Source organism: Manacus candei, unplaced genomic scaffold (assembly GCF_025592945.1).
Source record: "Manacus candei isolate 608988 ecotype Guabito, Panama unplaced genomic scaffold, ASM2559294v1 h1tg000005l, whole genome shotgun sequence".
Taxonomy (NCBI): domain Eukaryota; kingdom Metazoa; phylum Chordata; class Aves; order Passeriformes; family Pipridae; genus Manacus; species Manacus candei.
This window is the reverse complement of record NW_026138053.1, coordinates 16,017,145-16,044,304: the sequence shown is the minus strand read 5'-3', so window position 1 is coordinate 16,044,304 and position 27,160 is coordinate 16,017,145. Positions and strand designations below refer to the sequence as shown.

Genomic DNA, 27,160 nt, shown 5'->3' with positions numbered 1-27,160 from the left:
TTAACCTGGGGTAATACACATAGAGTGAGATATAGATTATTGTAGAAACAAACAATTGCCTCTGAGAAGAAACATCGTGTTAAAGGTAAGGAGCAAGTCACTCTTTCGAAAAGTGAGTTTGAAGTGACTGGAGTTGATCAGATTGTTATCAGCTGAAAACATAGGCTGTACTTTTTGGAAAGAGTGGTTACTGAGTTCATGAACCAACATTTTGTGAATCTTAACTACTTTGATTATTTTGCTTTGTAATGAGCTGCCATTGGTAACTGTGTTTGAAACAGGAAAAGGGTGTTTTGGACTCTGCATCAAAGAGAATTTTATATTCTTGCAGTGAGCAAATGTGCTGCCACTATGTATTGGTTTGCATGTAGCCTTAAATCTCTGACAGCAGGAATGGAGAGAAGATAAATTTCAGTTAAGGGCTCATTGAAAATGTTTACTGCAGCCGTCCTGTCAATTGACCCAAAGGTCTAGTATGGGAGATGCCTCGGTCGATTGGTCTTTTCTCCAGCTAGAACCATGATTTTGCCTTTTAAAGTGAAAAATAAGCCAATAAGAAATGGAAAATTTAAAATCTAAAAGAAGACTCTTGTCCCTCCATCAAATTAGACACTTGAAATTTTTAAAAAATGTGTACATTTTAGAATCTTAGAGGAAGTTCATAACAAAACATCTGCCACCCCTCAGGAGGAATTAAATTTTGCCCTGAAGGCCAATTTTGGGGAAGTAATGCCCTATTAGGCAGGTCTCTAACATAATGAATTTCTTGGGTCCTCTCACTGAAGCAAAATGATATCTGAATATCTCAATTTTATACAGTTTTATGAAGTTAAATTCTATCTCCTTTACTTGTTGGAGTAGACACCCCCCCCGAATCTCTGGGAGGAAAAGCCTTGAACTATTACATTTCTGTTGGTACAACTCCCTTCCTGTTGCTATTCATAACTATGAATATATTAAATCATTACAGTCAAAGTAAAGAAACAGCTATTGGTCATTATCTTCAATTGTTTTTAATACACTAATTATTTTAATCATATTTTATAATACGTCTATTGTTCAGATACCTTCCAGTATTATAGAGAGGTTTTAGAATGCAGCATGGGCTCAGACATCTCTTCTATGGTAGGTGTGTGTCTTATATGCACAGTGGAACCCACAATAAATGCTATTGTGCGAAATTAGACCATCTTGCCCCTATTTTCTAAAATTACACAGTGAACTTTGTCAAAGTCCACTGATTATTTTTTAACCAGATAACTGTCTTTTTCATAGCCTTTTTGATGTTCCCAGACACTTGTTAGTTCTTGGCCTCATATCTTTTTGAAATCTTTTATGAAACTCTGAATGTGGGACCCTTTCCAAAGCACCTTTAACAAACTCTGTTGTGTCACACTTAAAAAACCGCACTTCAGTGAATAGTTTCAGTGTAATTACTGTGGTGATAATAAATGTAAGGCCCTGAACAGAAAGTGTTTGGGTGCCTAGATAAGTGATAGGACTGTGTTTGTTTTGTGGGATTTTTTTTTTGTGGGTTTTTTTTTTTGGTTGGTTTTTTAAAATGTAAACTGAAATAAATAAACCCACAAAGAATCTGAAATACTCAGGATCGGTGCCTTAAACATGATGTGGAATGCGTTGCTTGCAACCTGGCATTTTCCAACTGCTGCAGATACACACTTCTAAGAATAGGGCAGAGTTTTAAATCCTACCCAGCCAACTGTGTGGGGAATGTTTAGCAGGGCTCTGAGAACCAGCTTTAGTTGTTGCGTAGTTTGATTGTGTTTTATTAAGTGAAAACAAACACTCCATAACCGGGGCCAAATCCTGGGGAAAGTAAAAAACAAAACCCTAGAGGTACTGTGCTGTCAATAGTAAGTAAACTACATGTTATATTCTGATTCTGGTTTCAAGATGCTGTTGGAAAACACAAAGAGAACAGTAGTAGTGTTTGGGTCTAAGAGGCTTCAGTAAGATGGCAGAGCAAAACTAGGGCCTGGAAGACATATTTTTGTGAACACTTTGTGCCAGGTGTGGTTTCTGAGTACAAGTGCTGCTGGTGAAAGCCTTAGAAGTACGGATAGTTTGTTATAGGATGTGAGCTAAAGTAGGAATTCTTTAAGAGAAAACCTTCCTGCTGGAGCTGGGAAGGGTGTGTTGCAGAAGAGACAGGGACAAGGCTGGAGGTGGTGAAGCCGTTCAGCAACCTGCGTAGGTTACGTCAGTTGATTCCCATCTCCGGAGGCATGGGCAGAGCTCTCCCGCTGCTCCTCTGAGAAGCTGCCTAACCAGTCTGTGTCTGTAGCAAGGTCTGAGCTACTGGAGCTCAGATGTTCTGCAAGATGAGATGAACCTTATCTGATAGCTCCCAGCAGAGCAAAGAGGAATTACTGCTTTCTCCTCCCACACTTCCAGCCACATTTTCCATTCACTTCCTTTCGTCTGACTAATCTGTGAACCAATTAAATTTGCTAATCTGTCAGGAGAGCAATTAAAAAGAAAACCCAAAAGCAAACCTTAACCCTCAAATCTTTGGGTGTCCACTGTCAGTGAGCTGCATAGGCTGAATGGGAGATGACAGGAACAGTAGCATTAGGGAGGAGTAAGAAGGAATAGGATTCCAGCTGGAAGATGAGCAGTGAGAGGAGAAAAGTGTAAGAAACATGACTGTTGTGGTAGTGATGAGTGGCCAGATGAACTGAGCCACCCTGCAGGCCTCAGGCTTACCTTACCAAGTGGTCCAGGGACCATGAGAGGCCTCATACTGACGTGTATAATAAGCATGTGTGTTTAGCTATTTATCTGAAACTTGAAACTGCTGTGGAAACATGATGACTTCAGACTCTGGCAATCCTTCCTGTGCTTCCAGATATTCAGTATCCTGTGCTGTGTGTGGGCAAAAAATATCCCACATACAATTTGTTTTGCGTAAGCCTTTCCAAGTATTAATGGAAAAAAATACATGATAAAGTTATGCTAAACTTTATTGTTAGCAGAGATAAGATTGTTTATGTCAAATAACAGGTGTTGCAAATGCAGGCCTAGTTTCTTCATTGAAGACCTGTTGTTTTTGCTGTGGAGTTTGTTATTTGGAAGCAGCGGCTGAGGAAAAACTCTCAGCTTGTCAGTCACTCAAACTGTTTCAGCTGTGCCCGGTTGGTTTGCAGGGCCGGGTAGGTCATCTGAATAACACGGGGAGGGGACTCTGGCCAGCCGAGCCTGCTGTGAGGAGCGCCAGGGATGCAGCACAAGCAGCTGAGGCTGAGTAGTCATCCGGATGCCTGTGAGAGTATGTCACCAACTTCTGTTATTCAACAGATTCAGATATTTCACTAGTGCTTCTCACAGCTCAGTATATTTACTTAACCCTTTACCTTAGGGGGTGATTATTAACTAGGAGCAAAAAACTTGATATAGTACAATTTCCTAATTTTTCCTGCAAGATTTGTTTTGAATGTCAGGATTTCAGACCTGTTTCATAGCTACGTTTTCTTATCAGAATGATTCTTCCTTCTTTTCACCTGAATCTGAAGTGGATCCTCTTAGTGATATTCTACTGTTTGCTTGGTGTTCACTTAGGGTGAAATTACATGAGAAGTTTGAACTGATATACTGACTGTGTGGTGCTGAGAGGCATTCTGCTGCTCTCTATCCTGGACATGTATTCTCACAGCTGTCTTGACTGTCTGCTCACTGAATCTGTTCACTAAGCTGGCAGACAACTAACCAAGCTAAAAGGTGGCTACTACTAGGCTAAAAAGTCAAATAATTTCCCAGAGAAGTCTGATGAGTACCAAAATGTGGTAAAGGGAGAGAGGGTAAAGGGTGAAACTGTGGCTATTGGAAAATGCAGGGGAGGAGAAAAGAGCAGGAGAAGAGGAGGAATAAGTAGGAAGAAAGGGAAAATAAAAGGAAGAAAGGTGGTAAACTGTTAGATAAACTAAACTGTTAAATGTCAATTTACCTTTACAGACTTATTTAACACAATGTGGGGAAACTTTCTTTTTTAACTTTTCTTACCCCTGGAGGCTGAATAGGCCTTTGAAACACTCTTGGCAGATCAAAGGTTAATATTTTCTTACCATTCATGAATAATGCAAAAAATAATCTGGCTGCAAGTTGTATGAAAGAATATTTTGGAGAATATAAAAGCTCTTTCCTTGTCATATCTTCTCAGATGTGAACAGGTTCTTTACACTGTGACTTAAGGAAAGCCAAACTAATCTGCAGCTCATGGTACTGCTTCATTAGGCATTATTTCTGAAGAGTGTCTTTGCAAATGCCTCTTCAGCATAGCAAGTAGGATCTTTAGTTGGATCTCTTTGGAGATTCATTACGGTCTTTATAGATTTCTCACTGTCCCAATGCACTTGGAGACTGATGGCCTGCAAAGGCTGGAATCAAATATTATTTTAATAATTTATTTTAACAAAACATTTTTAAATTTGAAAATACTGTTGTGTTTAGCCAGTAGGTAAAATTACTTTTTGAAAAGGGTTTGATGCATTGTGTTTATCTGGAAAAGGGGCTTGTCAGGTAATTTCTCATTTCACAATGTTAACAGCTTGCTGCCAGGTGGATCTAGCTTTATTGTACAGCTGATACAGTTAGAAGAAATTAAGAAACCTGTTGGGGTTTGGATTAGAAAAATTTAATCCATGTTTCTCGCTTATAGTCACATTGGATTGGACACAATTAATGTTGATGGTTGAAGGAAAAGTCAGGAGCACTCCAACCACTCTAGTTAACAGCTGTCATCCTCTAATTTAATTGGTCTGTTCTTTTATTTTGGCTAATGCAGCTCAGGATTGCAATCAAAAGTTGTCAGTATCTCATGGCTGCTCAGTGCTTGTATGACAAGTTTTATATTTTTAATTTCCAGTGGACTGTCATCAATGGGAGAAGAAGCATGAGTAGCAGGCACAGTAATCTGTCCTTTCAGTGAAGGAATACCATATGTAAGTAGCATCAACATCTTTTCGTATAGTCTACACTTCAAACATCAGTACAAGTCAATAATGAATTTATTTATACATGTACATTTTTTTCTGCTGAGATTCAGGAACATTCTTTATGGAAATACCCTCTTTCTCATTGTATACTATAATTGGTATCTTCATACTAATAATTCATTCTCTGGGGTGACAGCCACTTATATCAGTATTGCTTGGAATTTGTACCATAAATCTCAGTAATTTTTGCAGTGGTTTATTGTTGGTTTGTTTAATGTAGCTCAGAAATGGAAGAACTAAAGTTAGATGGATCAAACAACTTTAATAACGTCAATTTAGACCTCCAGCTGGCAGAGGGAGGGACTTCGGGGGAACCTAATAATCTGTCTGTAGGGGCCTTAAACACAGCTGAGGGATCTTAGTTCTATTTAGTCCTAACAAATGTCCTACATAAAAGTTCATATTATTCTGAAGTAATTCTTTTTACCAGTTTGAGTGCATGGAATTTATTTCATGGTCGACACGGTTTCATTTCATTTATGTTGGTCTTATCTAGAGAAATTAATGCCTTTTAATCACATAGGCATTTTTCTTATATCTTCTTCTAGCCTGTCATTCATTTCATAATTCTGTAAATATTTAAATAAAATATTGACAGGTCATGATTTCAGGTTCCTATTTTGAATACTTGTTGAAGCATAGTTGGTTAAAAAAAATCTAATCAATTTGCATTTTTAAGAGTATCCCTCTACCATCACAAATTGAACAACTCCTGCAAATAAGAGATGTCTTGAGGCATGGTGGTTCTTGACAGAGGCAGCAAACGGCTTTTGTAGTAACCATTTGGCTTCAGGGAACTTTGGAAACAAGCTCCCCTTATTGGGAGATCCAGTTGCTGGCTTTCTGCAGGTAACTGAACCATTCTGTAAGATAGGGGTATGAGTTCTCAAGAAGTGCAATTTAGATCAGAAAAGGAGAAATTTTTGCACCTTGTGACCACAGCTCCTGGCTATGTTTAGTTTAGTTTCTTTGTGTTCAGATAGTGAACTGGGGACTTGACTTGAGAAATAGGGATTTTCAGAGCTGTGTGAGTGTCCTGTGCTTGCACTAACTGTTTTTTTTCAGAGGTGATCTAACACTGCAGCTGTGTGCTACCATATGTAAATTTGCAATTAGAATTGACAACACTGGGAGTGGAATGGGTCTGTTCAATGGTTCCTGGTAGAGGCTTAAAAGCAACTCTTCCTCCAAGTCCTCATTTCTTTGACTGCAGCCTTTTTTCTTAATTACCTCACTATTATGGACAGCTTCAGCAAAACTGACAGGAACAGCTGAGCTGCTGGCTGGTACTTTCTCCAAACAGATAGCATCTGTTTTCCAAAACACCTTGTGTGAGCCTCAACCTCTCCCACCTCCTCCTCCCACTTCTGCTAGACATTATCCTAATCCTTAGTATTTCTCCTATCCTATACTAATCCCATAAAGCCTGAGCAAATCTGCCTACCTCTGTCAGCATTTGCTGAGGAAGGTCCAGGGTACAGCTCTCAGTGAGCACCGTCTGCCCTGCCAGACTGCAGTCGACACAGTTTGAATCTCCCTGTTTAGTTGTCCCTAACGTGATAGAGCAAACATTCTGAAAATGTTTGCTCCTTTATGTTTTGTTGTGTATAATGCTTGTAATGCTCGCAGTATAGGACTGTCATTGAGTGAGTGAAATTTAAATGCCAGTTTCAAAACCAACATGAATAATACAAGAAGTAGTATATAGGACAGACTTTGAAAGATCATGAGCATGACTGAAGCAAGTGGGATTTTATTCTGGTGGCATAGAGGTTTCAAAGAGGAATGTGAATCAGCAAAATATCCTGACTGTTGATTCTTCTTGTTTCTCTCACAGAAAATTAAATTCTTTACTTAACCTTTTCTTGAAAGCACTGATTAATTTGTGATTTTCTAATTGCTGTAGGTAAAAGCTACCTGTAGTACAGCTTGTCAAACATATTTAAAAGGCAAATATACTATAGACTGACACAAATCCTCCTGTGATAAATCAGCATTTTGGGATCCTCTTTCTGTTCCATTCCCTACCTCACACACCCTTTTACTGCTATCTGCATGCTATGAATGAATCCTAAAATGGTTAGATCCTACAGTCTATTATTCTATGTTAGCCTCTTAGTTATATTTTTTTAAATCTAGTTTTGCCTTTAATTTTCTCACTTGACCTTTTGAGTGATTCACCAACAAACCTTTGCCTGATTTACAGGAACACTTCTATCTAGTGAGAACAATGACTAATCTCTCTAATTTACAGTTACCTCTGTTAACTAGATCCTCTCGGTTTCAGGCATGAAGATGGGATAGAAATTAGTTTAATTCTTTGGTTTGTCCAACTTTGATTATTCAATTATTTTGTCATTTAATCATTCTAAATAATTGGATTCTCATGAGTAATGAAAAGGTTTACAACAGTTCATGAACAGGGTGCCATCTCTTTCCATGTGTATGTGGGATGATTAATAAACAGTTTGAGATCTGTCATGCATTCTCAAACTGTAGACTAAATTAGTAGTATGCCTGGGTTAATTTCAGCACTTAATAAGTTTAGAGAGTCTCTGATGGCATCTGCTTCCAATCTGCTTAATTACAAGTAAAAGAGTTAGAATTGCCTAATCAGGGTTTTGAGTTTTTTCTTTTCAAACTGTGGTTCACAAGGCTCAAATCAATAACAAAGCCTTATGTAGGAATAGCTGAAGATCTGTTTTCCTTTGGACTCCTGCATCTTATGAAGGTCCTTCATTAGCAGTGTTTCATATTTCTTCCCTCACAGTTATGCCTACACATGGCAAACAGAACCTTGCCATGGCCCTCTGCAAATCAGAAATGACAAATTGCTCCACGTGTTTTGTAGGGCTAAGGAAGTGAATCTTATTTTTTTTTTTCTTAAGGCTCACACATATAAGAAACATAAATGGCAGTACTAGTTTACAATTATCAGAATTCAGAACTAGTACTGATTAGAGCTGAAATGGTACAGTATTGCCAGTGGTTGAGATCTTGATGTGCAATTGTGAAATAGAAAATCTATGCTTGTAAATCAAACTGTAAGTGGCCTCTTTTACTCTTCAGTGTCTGGATCTGTGGCAACTGTTTTGAAAACAGAAACCGATGCAAAGCAATGGAATCTAAAAACATCTGACTCAACTGGTAATGTCTTCCTGTTAGTTATCTTGAACAGACAATTCTTGTTGGAAGATTAATATATTGGCTGGGAAAATAATGTAATAATTGCAAATTTTTCTTTGCTCCTTTAAACAAGAATAAAAAATGCTAGGAAGTTGCAGCTTATCTTCATTGCTATATAAAAACTCTTTGCAAGACAAACTTGTGATACAGAAGTACAGAATAAATTGGCAACATTTTGAGCAGTTGTGTGAACACTAAAATGGGAAGGGGTTATGTGTTTTTCTCACCCATCAACACAATGAGGGATCAGAATTAGTGTTCGCAGTCCTGCATTAAAGGAAAAATGAGTAATGCTACAGTCAAGAAAGAGTTTATGCATCTACGACATCATATTAAAGTCTGACAGATTTTCTAGTGACTTCTATCAAATATGCTACTTTTCAACTAAGCTGCTGTGATATCTGAAGAGAATACAAACTGCTTCCACAAAACCTTAAAGCCCTGACTGGTTTCTCTCCTTTGCAGATGTCATTTTTCTTTTGAATGGAGAGGAATAAATTTTTCTTACCATTCTTTAGTATGGGAAGTAGAAATGTTGTCTTCAAAAAAAAAAAAGTTGTTACTTTAATTGATATCATATATTGCAGTTCAAAATTTCTGAGAGAAATATGCATTGCTATTAAAGGAGCAGATAGTGTGACCCAGATAATTTTTGGCTTGTCAGTCTAATATCATCAGTTTCAGGCCAAGTGTTGGATCAAGATTTAAAAATGCATTAAACGAAAGTGATATAGTGAGTACTAACACATGGGAAATAAGTTCCATTACTCTGATTTGATGTCACTTCTGGGAAAAGTAATAGAATAGATATGAAGGTATCAATGAAAATAGTAATCAAATTTACATAAAGCCAACTTGAGAACACAGAGGTTGTGAGAGGTAAGGAGTAAAGATGACAGTTTCCTGGCATGGGGTGATTGGATCACTAGCAGAATGTATGTTCATAACCAATATCTACTTCAATACTATCAAAAGCAGGGCCACATGTTTAGGAAGGATGAAATGCCTCATATTAAGGCAAGTCCTGACACCTCAAGATTCTGAGGAGAACTTGGGAGTCATGCTGAATCATCAGGGGAATATTAACTCTGATGGCAAACCTGTAACTAAAATGTTTAATGTTCTAAAGAATTTGAAACTTCCTCTGTGTTTGGGAATGAGTGCAACTGTTGTGGGGAATAGATTGTCCAATTTTGCTGACAATGTTTCAAGAGGCATGCTGAAATCTCACACGACTGTTATGAGAAGAATAATAGAAGGATTTAATAGCAACTGTATTCTGCAGAATGAGTCTAACTCATTAAATAGAGAGTTAATTGGTTTTTCAGGAACACACTGTTTTGTACAGACAGAAATTTGATAGTAAAAGGCAAAATTTAGCAAAATTATAACAAAATTCAGTGATTGAATGTTGAAAATTCAAATTTCTGCACACGAGAAGAGAATTTTAAGAGGGATATTACAAAGTTGATGGAACAAGGTCTGAGTGTAGTTGCCATTGCTTCAGCTTTAAAAAGCTGATTCCATTGACCTTATAATCAATGTACAATAATTCCAGGGCAATGACAAAAGCAAAATGATGAAATCCTTGGCAAAACCTGAGAAATTTCTTAGCATGCTCAGGTAAGTGACTAATTAGATGATACAAAAATGACTCAATTAAGGGCAATGTGAAAAGATTTCTTATTGATGTTTTTCCAATTACCTTCTGACTTTTAACATCTCCTGGAGAAATTTTAAAAAATTCTAAAACTGTGGAATTTTCTATTTGTCCCGGGTAGGTGGTGATTTTGGCAGTTGCCTGTCAGTTTTATAATATCATCCACAGTCCTACTGTGCCAGCTGCAGAACATATTTACAGAACATGTTTGTTGTGACAGTTGCTGAATCCGCTTGCTTGCAACCTTCCTTTTGGAACTGTGTACATCTTAAGCAGTAAGCTTTTATAATCCAAAACCAGTGATTTTCAGTTAGGGACTGGATTTGCCTTTTTTTTTGGTGGTCTGAATCAAGAAATGTGATTATAAAGGCTGTGTCTTTTGACTGTCTTCTCATGAGCCTAGATGAGTTGTGAATGAGTTTGTGTAAGACAGGAAAATCAACCCTGCTCCACTGTGTATTTCCTGCTTCCCACCTGACAGATGAGGAGAATGGTACTTTCCTACTTCAAGAGAAGAGTGCCATTGTTGAACAGCCATTTAGAGGAGATTTGAATTTGGAACCTAAAACAATTTGATACCTAAAACCATGGTTGATAATTTGGTAAATGTTGGGAAAAAATCATTTTAATCAGCCTTTTGATGTATAGATGTCCACATAAAAATAACAATTGCAACCAACCATAGCAAAAATGGAATTCTGTGCTACCAAAATTCAGGCCATCCCAGCCCAGGAGAGAATGGCTTGATTTTTGTTGAAAACCTTGAAATCATAAGCAAGTGCTCACCATGAACTACGAGCTGCCTGTGTTTCAGAGAGTGTCTCTGTTCTATTTTATTTTTGTTGCAATAGGCTACTGTGCCTTACTAGTGTCCAGAACTTTACCTTTTAACAAATTATTTTTTATGGCATGGACCCAGCAGCAGACTAATGTACTATAGTCATAATTAGCAAATGTGCTTTGCCCTTGAACAGTGTCCTATGCTAATCATTTTATGCCATTACCATCCTTTTTCAGGAGTAGCTGCACTTGCTAAAAGCAGCTCATCCCTGTTGATTTGCCAAGGGAAGGTCCTGTCATGTGATTTAGTCCCCCTCAGAAAATGTCTCTGTGTGACTTGGCTGACTTCTCAGTTCTTTGCATGCTGAAGACTGTCTGAATGTAGCAGGCTGACTAACTTCACAGAGGGCTGTAGTTCAGATGATCTTAGAGGTCTTTTCTGACCCTTAATGATTCTATGAGTCTATGATCTCACTTTAGTGCCCTCTCTAAATGAGCAACCAGATTGATGTCATACATTAGCAGATGACAGCACTTGGTTTGGTGATGAGGTCTGCACATATTAGTTAAATGTGCATCTATGAATGCAAAATCCATAAATTCAGATATCCTTGTGCATTTATCTCTGTAAACAACTGCTCCTTCATTCAGAGATCTGACCACTGATAGAACACAATCTGTGCAGTCCTGTACCACCAGTGAAGCATATTGTACTCCAGTCACACTGGGTGTTTTACAAACACTTGGGCAGGCAATGGGGCCAGTGGGGAGCTTGTGAACTAAGAAAATGAAAGTCTTGGCTTTGTATCTGTGATGCTTGGTATGTGCTACCTTTTCTGATTATGTTAGAGACCTCATCAATACCAGGCAAATTGTGCTGTTAGAAAACATGTATTTAATGTACTTTAAATAATATAACATGATTCAATTGTGCCAAAGCTCATGTAAAACTAGCTGGAATTACTTAGCCTCCTGCTCTCTTAACTTTAGCTGTTACTGGATAACTCCTTTTTTGACTCAGTTGTCTGTATTTATTCTGGACAATAGCCTGGATTATGGTATTTATAGTGTTTTTTTCTAACCATACCTTCCAGTATGGGAAAGATGCAGAGCATTTCACTACCTGAAAGGTTACAAATTTTAATGGGAAAGGTAGAGCATAGTAGGTCACGGTCCCAAATATGCAAAATATGAGAGTTTCTGATGAGTGCTCATTGATAGTGGGAGATTTCTCTGGGCTATAGTATTAACAGTGAGCAAGATAAGGGGAAGTTAACCCCAGAAAAGTATTTAAGACCAGAAAAAGAAAAAATTATGAAAGCATGCAGGAATCCCACTACTTGCTTTTGATTAATTTGGTTTCATTTTACTTTTGGTACTATTTCATGTCAGTGACTAACTTATAGGTGTATCTCTGGAAACATTCAAATAGATCGTGCTTGAACACATTATAATTGGAACATCAAGAATACATAAACCAGGGAAGAGATCACGGATCAGAGACTGATGATGAACACTAGGAAAAGAAGTTAACTGATACATAAGAAAGTAAGTTGCTGAAGAAGCAGTTTCGTGATCTATAGTTTGGCTTTTCGTCTGGCCTTCGGCAGGTGTATAATAACACAGCCTGAAAGCTCTTTGATCAGCAGTTCAGCTCCCACGCTGGGAATGAGGCAGGGCTTGCTCAGCTGATACCTCATTCTGACAAAGAAATTGAGTTATAGGATGGACATAGAGCAGGAGCCTGTGTGGCATCAGTGAAAACAGTAGTAGAGTAAACCTCTCCCAACCACTGTTTGTAGGAGAAGTAAGAGCCCAGAAAGGTTAACCTGCAGCACATCTAGTATTACTTGTTCAGCTGTGGTGAAGGAAGCACTTTCAAAAAAGGAAGCACAGAAACTGGCTTTCCTCCCGGGATGAACCTGCTGGGGCTTGTAGATTTCTGCTCTTTGTGGTGCGTGGGTACATTCTAGACTTGTTTTGTCAGACCCTCGCAGACTCTGCACTGCCTGTGGAAGAGGGCTGTGTTGTGTTCTGACACGTAAATGCGGGATGACACAGTAGCTGTGTGGGAACAACACAGTGACACAACCATCAGACTTCATGAAACTTGTCAAGTACAAAAAGACACTGCTTGAGAGAGTTCTCCCTCTTCTGAAGTCCTGATGTGATAATGATTCTTTCTGAGGGTACACTAATTCCCTTAGCATGTTTCTATTCTGGATTAAGCTAATGTTGGCAAGGAAGTGTCCATAGGTGCTTGTATGCCGTGACTGAGAGCCATGTGGATGCTAGCACACACTTCATAGTGATTGATTGTGACCCTTCCAGCCTGCAGCATAGAGAAATTAATACTAACAACTCAGTGTGGCTAGAACTTAATTATACAGAACAGAAATTCATGAAACCTCAGTTTACAGAACCTGATCCTCATGTCTGTTCATCAGTTCATATCCAGCCTAAGCCCCCTAAAACTGATGTGAAACCTTCAAGTTTCTGCCAACAGGGCACAGAATCAGGCCTGTTTGTGAGCACCTCTGAGGACTGTCAAGCAGCATGAGGTTCCAAAGAGCTTTAATCTCCTGAGTTACAGCCCAAAGTTTGCTCCTGGGAGTCAGGGGGAAGTAGCTTTAATTATTCATGAGATCAAATGTATTAAAGAAGGTTCTGGCTGTGCAATGTAATTTCTTTATAGCATGCACTGGGATATGGCAAGCTTGGGCTGAAGGAGGGGCCAGCCAAAGAGTTTAGCACCTCATATGCTTTGAGAGAGTCAGGCAAAAGAACATTACTCTTGTAATGCTCAAAATTGACTGGAAAGCTGGAAGTAATTTTCAGTGACATGCTTAAGGTAGGTTTTGACTCATATATAGACTCCTGGGGGTAGTTCTCTAAAATAATGTTTCTTGTGTATGTCTTTCTAAAGACACAAATACAATCTTTACCCTCCTAGCACTGACTTTGTAAGGAACATTATCATTGTCTTTTATTTTGAGAGATGTTGTAGAGTTATGCTAGAATTAATAAACAACCTGGATTTATCCTCTACCTGGCAGCCCTTGAAAAACTCCATGTAGATGGGAATTAATCACTTCTTACTGCAGTTCAATTCTTACCTCAAGATGGTAATCCCTGTGTACTCTGTGAACCTCTTGGAAAGAAAGTGTTTATTTTGAAACAAAAATTCTTGAACTTGAACTAAAAATCCCACTTAGGGAATGGACCATGTCCATCTTTATGCTCAGTTTTGCATGGATCACAATGCAGCCATGGACCAAAACAGCAGCCATGCATAATTAGTTTAAGCCTCCCTAAATTTTAATTCTTAAATGCAGTAATATGTTGATAGAGTTTAGTTTCTGTTTTACTGTGTGAAACAATGTCTTGAAATACAAGGATTAATTAGAAAATACTCTCATCTCATTGTAAGAAATTTCTTCCAAGAAATTTGCTGACTCTTTTTGAACTTAACTGAGCAATCCCAGGGCATGGTAATCTCTACCATGCAGGGGCTGAGGAGGCAAAGAGCACCTAGATATTAAATATTTGTAGTTCAAAACATATAATTAAAAACTGTCAGCAGATTCAAGTTCAAACTTGTTTCCTCAAGACAGAAAATGTGGGAAATAGCATCTAAGGATTAAATCTATAGAGGAGTATATTTGCCCCCTGCCCAAATAAAAAGACAAACTGCATTAATGTGCTTCAGTACATTGAATTACTCTGCAACACCATTGGGAGTATCTGCCAAGAAGTTTTTTGAGAACATAAATCTTTGATTTCTAGCAGCAACATGTGGACAAATGACAGTCAAGACAGACATCATCCTGGGTATTTTGTAGTCAACTGGAACTCTGCACCAGCTGCATTATGGAAAAAGGAAATAAGATTACTCTGGTGTTTCCCAATTCTTTTAGCTTTCATTTTCGGCTAGTCAGCCATTACCAAAACAAACAGGGCCAAATTAATTCTTTGGATATATTTCAAGTCAGTACAGTTATAACTCCTCTGACTCCGAAGCTTTTTAGTATAATGACTCTCACAGGAGAATCCCCTTTTGAGAGTTTTTCTCTAATGGATGCACTGTTTAGCGTGGCTTTTCATTATTCATCGTGAGTCACACTGCTGCCTGCTCAAAAGATGCATTTGCAAAGAAGTGGTTTTGCCTTTTCTCAGTTTTCAGCGAAACATGAAAAAAAATCTCATGAAACAATTAAGAATCCTGCTTAGGCCCATCAGTATGCTGTGGGTTGATGAGGAGACAGGTCAGCTAGGGTAAAAGGCATTTCAGTGACAATTTTTTTTTTTTTTTTCCATTACTGCATTTAAAGGTCTCTTGATACCCAAAAGACTCAAAGGGTTCCTTTTGCTATCTGAGTGCTGTCTCTTTACCTCATACTCTCTGCTGTGTGTAAAAAGTCATGGTAGGCCCGGTGTCTTTGTAGGCTTTGACCTAGGTTACTGTCAAGGTCATTAGCAAAAAAAAAATGCTTGTTCTCCTTTCCCCTAACTCTTAATGTAGGGACTGATTTTTATCTACCTCTTAACCTGATACAAAAAGCAGTAGAAGTCGTTTGCATAAATGCTTGTGTGATCCCACAACCTTAGGAAGAGTATAACCCATGTTCAGATTTTTTTCTCCAACTATTTCATATTCCTTGTGATGGCTTTTTCCTGGAGAATTAAATTTTTTTTTTCTGTACTTGGTAATCCCCACGGTAGATTTTCCCCAATACTCCAACTGTACCATCGCATTTTAATGATTTCAACAGGACTGACTCACATCTCTTGCAACCTAGAGCAAGCTGCAAATACTTGACATTCCAGTCTATGCAGCAGACAAATACCTACCTTCAAGTACTTGCTTTAGGGAGGCCATCACAGTGAAACTAACTGATGGACAAGTCTAGGCTTGGAGACAAATGCTTGTTAGTTTTCCTACTTTCTTCTCTTTCATATAACATCTGCTGTATTTTCCAGCTTACTGTTTGCTCAGTTAGCACTGCCAACATTAGCTGTTTCCAAACTAGTGGAAACTTTCTTCTGAATGAAGCAAGTTGTGATGCCATCTATTTGAAAACGTCTGTAATCTTTACATGCGAAGAAATGAGATCTTATCATAAATATAGAAATAAATCACTGTTTGTGTCCAAACCTCAATTACATCTTTGAAATAGCCATGAGCTGGAAAAACATTTGGCAATGTGAAGGAAGATTAGTGCTCTAAACATGTCATCATGAAATGCAAAAATTTATTATTTTATTTGGCTTTTGAGCTCTTTATTCCCACAGGATGGCCTTTTGAAAAAGGAAATGTGGCAAACAGGAAAAGAAGGCATTTAAGTAAGAAGCACAACTGTAGCCTGAATTGTTGGCTTGGTCTTATCACATTCTAGATAGAGGAATTGAAGATGAATGGATTCACACCCAAATTCCATTCCAGTCATCAGGAGAAACTTTATAACTGGGCTCAGGGGCCACGTGTCCACCTCCACGTGCAGCTGTTAAAGTGCAAGGATCTCCAAGCCTGTGTCCTGACATACTTTTAGTAGGTTGATCCTGTTCTATAAATGGGAGTGGTCAGGTATTATGGGTGCAACCACAGTGACAGAGATGTCTGTAACCTACCTAAGATAGGTCTTGTGTAATTTTTGTGACGGGGATGCAGGATCCTACAAATTTGAGCCTTTTTTTCTCTAGTCAGCATTTTCAGGCCTCCCAAAAGAGCACGATTGTTGTGTTTATTCTTTTTCTGCAATCTGCAGTCAGAGTTGAGTACTATTTTGTTCAGGGTAGAAAATGTTGATCTTCTGAGTTGTTTCTCAGATTTACCTAGTCTATGGGAAAACTTTATAGTTAAGGAAGTTTTGCACATTTAGAACTGCCTCAATTAGAATACAGAACTGCAGAAATTAAACTACAAGTAAATGGACATATAAATATATTCCAACTTTCTGTAACAAGCTTTAGACAGACCAGATTTCACAGTTCAATATTAAGATATTGTGATCTCCCTATCTTAAAATGAGATTAGGAAATGGAAATCCATTATTTACTGAATGGTCATTCTGTTTATATATATATATTACAGAGGAAGCATGCTTTTCTGTAGCTTTCATGTAGCAGCTGACAGAAAAGAACAAGTAAAGAAAATAGCAAAAAGTACTGGTTTCTATAACTTCACTTGCATATTTATATAGACTATTACTAAAATGGTTGCTTTGTAGGAATAGAGTGTGACAAGTCATCCATCACTTGATATCTGGACCTGAGCAGACTATTGGGAAGTTAAAGAAATGCAGTAGCTTCTATGTGTTTGTTTTCATAAGAAAACACTGGCAGGCCTGTCAGGTGCTTGCTGTGTCAATGATCTCTCCAAAATCTTTCTTATATTTGTTGATTGCCTGAAAATTGCTGGCGTGCTCATTTCAGGGATTTTATTATAGACAGAAAGTAAGTACAGCGTTATAAAGTAAACCTGGAAAATATTCACCTCTTCTCTCATGATTTAATTTGTCCAGAGGTCTATGTTGACTATTTCAATCAATGCACAGCTTTTCCAAAGTAGAAAATTACATACGAATTTGAGAATTAAACTATCAGCATAGCACCATTGAGTTTAGTTAATGTATACCCCAAGGAATCCATAATCAAATATTTTTGAGGCTGTTTGCACTGCTTGACATACGTGAAATGTTAGACTAATATTATTACCGTCTATTAAGCATGAGTCCTTCCTATGCTGGGAATATTCCTTATCAAATCTGGGTAATCTTTCTGTTGAACTGTGCCTCAATCAACAGATGGAGTGGGAGTCTCCCTAGGTAATGACTAATAGGCAAGTGCCGCTCATTAGCGGTTTCCCTTTCACACTTATCACTTGCCATCCAGCCCCTGGGAAACTCAACTCTTGTAACCTCCTTAGTCATCAGTATGGACAAAGGTACTTCAAGGGGTGCAGGAATTAAAAGGAGTAAGAGGACTGTGTTGGCTTTAGCACAAGCAAAGGAAAACTTTCCAAAATGATAATAAGTGAAAGTTTAGTGCTAAATGTAGGAAACCATAGGTAGAAAAAAACCCTTATAACCACTTATACATAGTGTTTGCTAAGAATCACATTGTCCTTTGCCATGTATGGAAACATATAGTACTGGAGAATCTGACAGTGTATTTCCATAGCAGATTGTGAATTCCCCCTGGAATTCCAAAACTTGAAGTTTCTTTAAACAAATAGAAGCATCTCTCTTAAGGCATGAGCGTGTTCCATGAGTATGAGTTTACTCTGATTCAAATGCTTCCATAAACTTACTCTGTTTTGTTACAGAAAATACCACCTGGAAACAGTGGGGTAGGTATTGAGCTATGATGACCACCACTGAGTCCTGCTGTGTAGCACTGCTGGAAACTGTGTGCCCTGATAGACTGCAGTGGAACAGGCTGTTTTTGCTGTCACTCTGAGTCAGTCCAGACTTCCCTCAACACCCAGCCTTCCTACCCTCCCCTGAACCCTTTTACCTTCAGACTTTCATGACATGACCTATTACGCCTTTTCTTTGCTGCTTCCAAGTACTTAAATTAGTGAAATCATACGGGCTCCTGTTGCTCTGTGTGCAGATAAACTTTGCTATCAGTTGCATAGCTGGTTGTGACTGATTTACACAAGTCCCAGCCTGAAGGTGATACGGACAGTGCCAGGCAATCACAGCACTGCTGTTTGCTCCCTGCCTTTTGCTCTGTATAGCCACGTTCTGTACAATGGCCATTTTTTGGACTGAAGCTCCAGAATTTAATTTCAACCTTCTCTGTTCCTGAGGTTGGATTTATTTTCATTTTTAAAATAAGTGATATTTTTAAAACCAAAATCAGTAAAAATCTTCACATCAACCTGCATACATCTCACAGGAAGTTAGCAGAGCAGTTCTTTGTTGAGTTTGATATCCTGAGATTAAAGTAATCACATACTAATATTGTTTAGAAGTTTGTGGTAGAATGTCATTCTACCAATTCCATGTGCAAGTTTTACTGTAAAAGTAAGGTAGAAGTTAAATTCCCTGTGCACTCAGTGGGGATAGGTGGCTCCAGAGGCACTTTGGCCATTCCTAAAGTAGATTAATTGCTTCTTGAAAGTATCTGACTCCCTTTGCTGACTACAGCACCTCTTTCTGCCATGTTAGTTTTCCTGTTAACAAAACAATGTTCTTGATTCTTTGCATATGAAAACCCCCAAACAATGCATGTTAGAACAAGTCTAGTATGTGGGCAAATGAAACTCTGCACACTTTGAAATATATTAAATAAACATTTTAATGTGAACAGAAGTATTCATGTTGCATTTTCAGGTTAATGTAAATTCTTTATTCCCTCTAATATGGGCATTCAGGAGTGTTAAGCCTATTGGACTATTTGACTGCTGACAAGGCTAGGAAAACTGAAATGCCATCCCAGAAGGGAACCAAGTTGGATCTATGTCTGTTATCCCTTTGCCAATGCCGGACAGTCTAATCCTGATACTTCTGACAAAGGCCTATCAGACTCACAGTAGGCAGATAAGGAATAAACTGCTCTTCCCTCTTCCCTCATGGACCTTATCTGATCTGTAGCAATTAAAGATTGGCTTGAATTTGGAAACATTAAATAATTCTACAAAGCTCATCTTCTAATTGAACTTGAAAATACTGGAAATAGCTACTCTATCCTTCTCTTAATACTGAATTATAGATTTCAACAGCCTCCTAGTTCAACAGTTTGACTGCAGTGAGTGTAAAATATTTTAATTTTTCTACCTTTCACTTTCATAAAATGCCTCCTTGCTTTTGAACAGAGATGCACACAGATTAGATGTTAATGTTTCTGACATTGTCTGCTTATTTCTGCAGTGTTTCTAAAATAAGTAATTTTAGTATTGTTTCTTTTTCAAGGAGTAAAGTATTTTATTTACCCTTCCCCAAATCTGTTCTAATTCTCAAAAACCCTTTACCTAGATGCATAGGTGAGAGTGCATACAATATTCTAGAAAATTTGTGATAATGATTTCTATAAGCACATTTTAACATTCTGTTAATATTCTTTAACATTCTGTTTCAACCTTTACATATCCTCTTTGCATTTTTGGCAAGAGCTGTGTACACAGCTAGCTGCATCTTCACTTGCCTAAGAAAATACTGATGTCCATTTATTGACCAAATATTGTCACATAAACATACCTGTGGGTAATTCAGCAAAGTGTCCTAGAATTCATCCCACATTAACCAGCTTTGATTTTCCTTTCTCATCTTTGTGTCCATTCACCTAGTGTGCCTGGATCCCTTTGTGTAAGCCTCAATTTTTATTGTGACATGCATGGTATGTTGATTGATAGTGGAACTGAGATTCTACATTCCTAGGTAATCTGCATGAGAACACTTTAATTTGTAGCTTAGCATATTAAAGGAAAAACCCCCATATTTTATGTTATGGGTATTATTTAAATGAAATAATGAACACCAACAGCTATAATAAAAGCATGGGAGAAACTTGGTAATTTCTAAATCAGTTCCTGATTCACCTGCTTATTTCCCTAAAACAGACAAATGTCTCTACCAAAGCAGATGTAAAACAATGAATATTGAAGGCTATAATTTACAACAAGCAGGCAAAAATTATTGTGGTTAATTTTCTTCTTTGAGACTTTAACTTGAAATTAATATTCTGAGTCTCACTGTTAAAGCACATTGTGCCAGAAAGGTAAACAGTCAGGTGAAATGTCTTCTTCATGCAACAGAAAAGCTCTGTCTGTGCAGGCAAATTCCATTGACAGGTTGGGGGCTAAGGAGGGGAGGGGTAAAATGCAACAGAGAAAATGGAGACTGAAATAAAAGGAAAATCTGAGGATATAATTTAGAAAAGCAAGAGAGAAAAGATTGTTACTTTTTTCAGTAACTTAAGGAGAAGATTAAGGTACTGGAGTGTTTGAAGGTGAAATAACCAATTTTAAGAGTGAGAAAAGATGAGCAGGAACTGTAATTTATGGAGGTTAGAGACTGAGAAGTTAGGTCAGACATAAGCTTCATGAGAATACAACTTCTGATAATGGAGTAATCACATAAGACAGTAGGAAATTCAGTGTGGGGGATGTTCAAGGCAATCCATTGCTGGATATAGTTCTGAGGTCCAAAGAATATGCACCAAGCAAGGCAGAAGTAATCTTTGTTTATATTTGTTACTTGGTGATGGCTCTCCTCACAGTGCTTTTTGATGCCTTTCCTGATCATACAGAATGTTTAAACTAAAACTGGTTAATTAGATTCTCATATTAAAATGAATTATTCTAGTTTTGACAGTGAAAAGTCTGGTTTAAATTAAGGCCAAACTGTGCAATCTGTATCTGTGTAAACTGTGATTATTGCTATGCATTGCTGCTTTGCTGATGACCAAATCAGCACAGTGACTACTGTATTTCTCCTGTATTTAAAATCACTCTCTAATACTGTTTAATATCACAGAAGCAGGTTTCGAAAAATTAGATTAAATTTAACTACATTTCAACAACCCTTTCTTCTTTCTTCCCCACCTGTCTTTCTATCCTCTCTCCCCATTTCCCCCTTGTCTTTCAAGAACAGCTATAGCCAGAGACACACAAATATTTTGAGATTTGTGTAGTTCTAACTTTGAAATAGATTCTCATCCACTATGAGCTGGCACAAATGCATTGAAGGTATAGTGCATTTGTAAAAATAGTTCTCTGTCATGTCCTCTCACATCTGAAAGCACAGAAATTCATAATCCAGACCCATACAATAACTCTAGATGTATAAACTAGGAATTTTTTAGTAAGAAAAGCAGAATAAAGAGCAGAATCAAAATGTTATGTAAAGACAGATTTTGATAGACACATTTCTTGAAAGCAGTATGCAGCCTAAATAGATTTTAAGAAATTGTGACCTTACCTTTTTTGTTGGTGGCGTTCAGAAACCAAAGTGTGAGACTGCATTTTGATGTCACATTTATCACTCCCAGTTTGCAATTGACAACAAAGTAGAGGACTGGGAGCAGTACAGGCTGAGACGATAAATCCTTTGATGCTGTGTTATTGTGCTTTCTTCTTGCACATATCCATCCAGGCGAAATCTGACCTTCTTTTGTGGGGTTAAGAAAAGCAGATGGAGACTGCTATTTCAGAAATGTCCACGGTGGGTTAAGGAATACTTGCTAAAGACTTCTCCTCCGATAAATCAGTTGTCATCTAAGGGACCTACTTGTGGTCCTACTTTGTCAGTTATAATCTAGTAAATATTTAACTTGGTAACTGAGAGACCTGGGACTGTGTGATTTACAAGTGGGTGTAGCCTTCACTTTGGCATTTATTGTGGCCCCTTGTTCTGGACATAGCCTAACTAAATTAGCAGGTGAGGTAAAGATTGTGATTTACTGTAATTTTGGGACAGATGAAAATGCTAGACAACTGCTAAAGGTTGTTTTTAACAAAAATGATAAACTATCATATCATGAACTGTTTCAAAGTAAATAAGGAAAATCACAGCAAATGCATTCTAAAATGGAACTTCTGTGATCAGGAATGCTAAAATTTTTTAGAGGTACAATGAGAATACTACAGTGGATATGTAATCAATTCATGCTTTGTTTCATGTGAAGTTGTTTTGAAAGCAATAATTTCATGGCACCTGTTCGATTTTTCCTGTGTCAAGTTTCATGACACCTTGATTTATCCATCTAGTAGCATGTGAAGAATGAGAGGAAACATATTTGTTTTTGACAGGGTGCCATACTTGCCCCTGGGCCATATCTCAGACTGCAACATGCACTTCCATAACAGAGAATATCTACATCAAACCTGAAAGGTTTGGCCAGAGGAATATGCATTCTCAAATATTCAAGCAGTATATTAGACAAATTGAAAAATCTGGAAAAGCTACTTCCCTAAGCAGATATGTCAGGAACAAAGAGTTAAGGAAATGGGGAAATTGGTAACAGGACAGAGATGTGAAGGGCCATTGCCCCTTGCGCTGAAGGTTTCAGGGGTTGGGGAACCTGATATGTAAATCTTTGAGCTGTAACAGAAAGATATGGTCTTTTTAATTATTTCCATTTTGGCAACGTGGTATCTCTTTGAGATGTGGAAATATTCAAAGGCCAGCTGGGATATTGTTTTGTAATAGAAGTAAAAGTAGGTTGGCACAGGCTTTGGGTGGCACAGGAACACTAGCTGTGTGGCAATCTGTGTCCAAGTCTACAAGGCTTGTGCTGGCTGCTCCAAGCTTTGTTCTGCCAGCAGTGTGCCCCATTTCCCAGAGGTAACTCCTGCTGTGCAAGGTTACCAGCTGTAAATAAGGTCTGCTCCTTGCTGATGCGGAGGAGCTGCTGACTTATAAGTCTCATCAGTTACAGAGTTTTGGCCTCCTACCAGCAGAGCTGAAAGTGAACTCTGTCACGGTACCACCTCCTAGCTTTCCTTCTTGACTTCTTCCCATCTTTTGCGCACGTAAATACAAAAGAATTGAAAATATAGTTTTGTAGGTGTCCTTTCTTTACTCGACCAGGTAGAACGCCTAAAAATCTTTTGCTTCTTATGCATATGTTGCCCTAGTTATTTGCCTTCGGAAAAAAATAAGAAAAATACCTTAAATACTAGTAAGGAAATAATTTCAAAGGAGATTAAAAGAGTAGTCTTTAACTGTGACTTGAATATCAACTCCTTTATTCAAGATTTGCATCTTTAGATCGCATAGGAACCCAAATGTCATAATTTTGAAAATATTTCATTTTTAAAGGATTCTTTGCGTTTAAACTCCCCTGGGACGCCCGCAGCCCGTGTCCCTGGCGCGGCCCAGCCCTCGGTAAGACCCCTCTGCCGCCCGCGGTGTCCGGCCGAGCTCCGGCGCGGTGCCGGCCCCCTCTGGCGGGCAGTGCCGGTACTGCCGCGGCACCGCCGGCTGGGCGAGGGGAGGGCAGGCGAGGGCGGCCAGCCTTGGTTCCGTGTCGGGGACGGTAACTCTTTAGTACCTCAGGACACAGTTGTTCTCACAGCAGTGCAAGAGTCCCAATTCATTTAATAGTTTGTGCTTTTCTTACGTGGGCAGAAATAGTATGGCTTATTTTTGAATATTTCTCTTTCGAATTGTTTTTTATTTATGATCTCTAAAAACATACCCATGGAATTATTTTTTGCTACAAGCCTACAAGCTTTTTTAAAAGGGGGCAAGAAGTGAAATTACAGAACTATAACTATATAATTTGTACGCATCTCATATATATATATGTTTAATAAAGACTTACCGTGTGCTGCATTCAAGTGTTACTGACAGTGGTCTAATTCTGGTCCACTGTGAATGGTTTGGTCAAATTTGGCTAAACCGATGGCTGAATGATGGCATTAAAACCAGGACGAAAATGTAACGAACTTACACAAATATTCAGAAAAGACTGGACAAAACAGGGAGGTACCTGCCAGACTGTGACTGGTAAGAAAACGTTCCTTTATAATATGAGGATTTTTTTTGTTTATTCATGAAAGCATTGTCTGAATATGTGATGCAAGAGGCAAGAATATGCAGTTAGTGGTTTTGTTTTGGACAATCAAAACTATGCAGAGTTCTACATTAAAGGACCACAAACCACATTGGCAATACTTTATATGGAGACTTGTGTCTTCGTATAGTAGTGTCTGTACCTTGAAATCAGCTTAATATTATTTGTTGTACTACAGGAACTTTGTCTGAAGAGATAATTTTTGTTCCCAGAACTGCCACATGATATTATATATGTCATGATACTTTCTTTACTTTGATTACTCTCTTTTGACTCTTACTGCTATTGTACTTTAACCCAAAGCAGCTTTAAAGTAAAAGAATGCCTTTTGCTCCTCTGTTAAGATACTATCTTTGTTATTGTTGCTCAGTTTAACCAGAAGAGAAAAGCAGTAGCAAGGTGGGTTGGCAACTGAACAACCAGGGGCAACTGATGGATTTATGCTTCATTATTTTTTGTTCAACTGGTCAGGTCTAAGAGGCAATAGCAAAGTCTCAGCTTTTCTGCATAGTTCTCATGAAGTGCTACCTATATCAGCCAAGAGCTGTACATACCTAGGTTTTCTTAAAATTGGGGTAAAAATATTGAGATGTTGAAATGCAAACTTACAACTTGACTTGAAGCCTCTACAGACTTGCCACTATTACCCATGAACATTAAGAACAGATCCATTGCAATGGATAGAAAACTGTGTTTCATTTGGCAGGAGACCACCTTTCGCATTAGTATTCTTGAAATTTCTTAATTAAGAAATTCTTAAATTTGTTGCAAACATTTCCAAACAATTATATACAATTCCTATTGTAATTTAATCTCTCACAGAGTACTAAAAATAGATTCTTTTGGAGTTTTGTTACAATATTTAATTTCTGTCTGAATAAAAAGAATTTTATTTCTATTGAGGCATTGTCAAAATACCCTTGGTTAATTTTGCGTGATTAGATACAGAAAAGCTGAGAATGTCAAAGGTCTTAAGCCAGTAAAAAATCCTAATCTTTTTTTCTGTCACTTCAGTGTCACTGGAGAAAGATCCAAGACACTGGAGGAGACACTTTTCACTGCTTAGCTCTGTGACTTATACTGCATAGCTGCTCTCATTAAATTAAAATGTAAAAGCAATTTTTTCTCTTGAAAGGAGGAAAATTACCTTAAATTGCCTCATCCTATTATCTTTAATGTAAAAAAATTGCCTGCCTATCTCTTTGTCTTTTACATAGCATCACCTCACTTTAGAAGATGCATCCTGATTCCATTTTTCAAGGGTGCATCTCTGGGCATAGCACAGGACGTATTTTTTTCCTCGATATATTCTGCTGTTAGGGTCTCATACAGAAGACCTTACAGTGTGTCAGATTAGTACTTTAGTTCAGATCAGGAATGTGCTTCTGAATCTGCTTGTCTCTGCTAAATGCACTTTGATTCATGTGATGGAGTAGTCTTGGGGTGCATTATTGGATCTCTTTTAGATGATACTGAAAGGACAAGTGTTGCAAGAGCACAGCACGTTCAAGGCTCACTGACTGCACTCAGTCCCTAGTCAGACCTGATTAGTTGTTTTTTTGACATAAGCCCCCAGGAAATACGCATGATGAGGATGTCAGGTCACCAGTACCAACTGTTTCATTCCACAGCTCTGTTTCTCACGAAGTCCAGTCCTTGCCGATGTGTACATGGCCTCTGATTTTTATCATGATTTGGTATTGTAGTTTTATACTATAGTTGGAGCTCCAACATTTATCAATCTATCTGAGGTTGATGTGTCTCTAGCACCTAAGAGAAGGAAATGATCCTCCTTAACATTTTGGGCAGTTATGCTATGGAATTAGGATGGTAAAAGTATCCTTCAATTACAAATTCAGTCCAAACAAATGGTTTGAATGGAGCATGCAAAATACTTTATTTGCTTTTCAGATATGAAATACTAGTACTTTTTTTTCTCACTGGAACTCTTAAGCAGGAAATAAGCTTCAAAGAGGTATTATTGTAACAGTGTGGTATTAACTCCCCTTAGCAGTTGAATGAAACCTTGGAGAATTTGGGATAAAACTGGGCTGTCCTAATGAAACAGCATTTTAAAAATTGTATTATGTACCAAGCTAATAGTAGCTTCAAAATTTTGCTTCATTAACTTTAAAACATTAAAAGCTCAAAACCACTGTGAAGGATGTATTACCCAAAAATATTAACGAAATGCGCTGACCTCCAGATATTTGTTCCCATGTACAAACAAGAGGGCTCTGTAATTGAGACCCATTAAGTATTGTGCCTATATTGGCTGAGTTAGTAGCCTCAGGTGCTGGCTGGCATTCAGTATTGCCAATGTTTTTCTCTGTTAGCTGTAAAAATGGGAGGAGGGGGAGCTGGGGGGAAGAGGGGAAGGAGACTTTAACAGCAATCCAGTTTACTAGTGGGAAAGTCCTTAAGATGCAAATGAAAACCTCCTCTCTACCCTCTTTCAATATATACAGCGAGTGTGTTCTGCCGGTCCTCGCTTTCCCCCTGTTGGAAGAAATTTATTATTTGAGACTGAACTGTGTAGATTTCTGTGCTTCTCAGTGGTTGTGCTACAATACAGAGATCATAGATCTCGTTCCCATGTAAGGACACCTCTTTCTTTCTGCAGCAGAAACTCATTAATTTTAATATACACCAGTGAAGCAGTTGAGTGGTCTTTGAGGTCTCCTTCATAGCAGCATGTTGTGTTGCTTCTGCACCACTGAGTTAATTATTCTTTTATTAATAAAACAAGAAGGAATACAGTTTGTATAGTCCTAATGCTGTCTTGCTCGGATATCACAGGGCATCAGCACTCTTCAGAAACATAGAGAGCCTGCTTAGGAAATTGAAATGAAGCATTCTTTGTTTTGTTTAATCCATGAGTAAGGAACATGGGCACATATTTCTACATGATTTGCTTCCTCTCTATTTTCTTCTTACTCTAAAGTTATGCAGGTCAAGGCTAGGAAACTGGCTGCATAAGAAATAAATGCCAGCAATG

At 38.1% G+C, this 27,160-nt stretch overlaps 2 protein-coding genes across 4 annotated transcripts in view; one reads left to right on the top strand and one right to left on the bottom strand.

Annotated features, from left to right (window-relative positions):
- Positions 1-21,890, bottom strand: part of PALMD (palmdelphin) — a 49,661-nt gene extending 27,771 nt beyond the window's left edge. The window contains exon 1 of the mRNA XM_051803437.1: positions 21,564-21,890. Coding sequence (XP_051659397.1) covers positions 21,564-21,607 — 44 coding nt within the window. The 5' untranslated portion in view covers positions 21,608-21,890. The remainder of the gene's footprint in view (positions 1-21,563) is intronic.
- The window catches only part of FRRS1 (ferric chelate reductase 1), a 152,287-nt gene that overhangs the window by 57,690 nt on the left and 67,437 nt on the right, over positions 1-27,160 (top strand). The window lies entirely within an intron of this gene.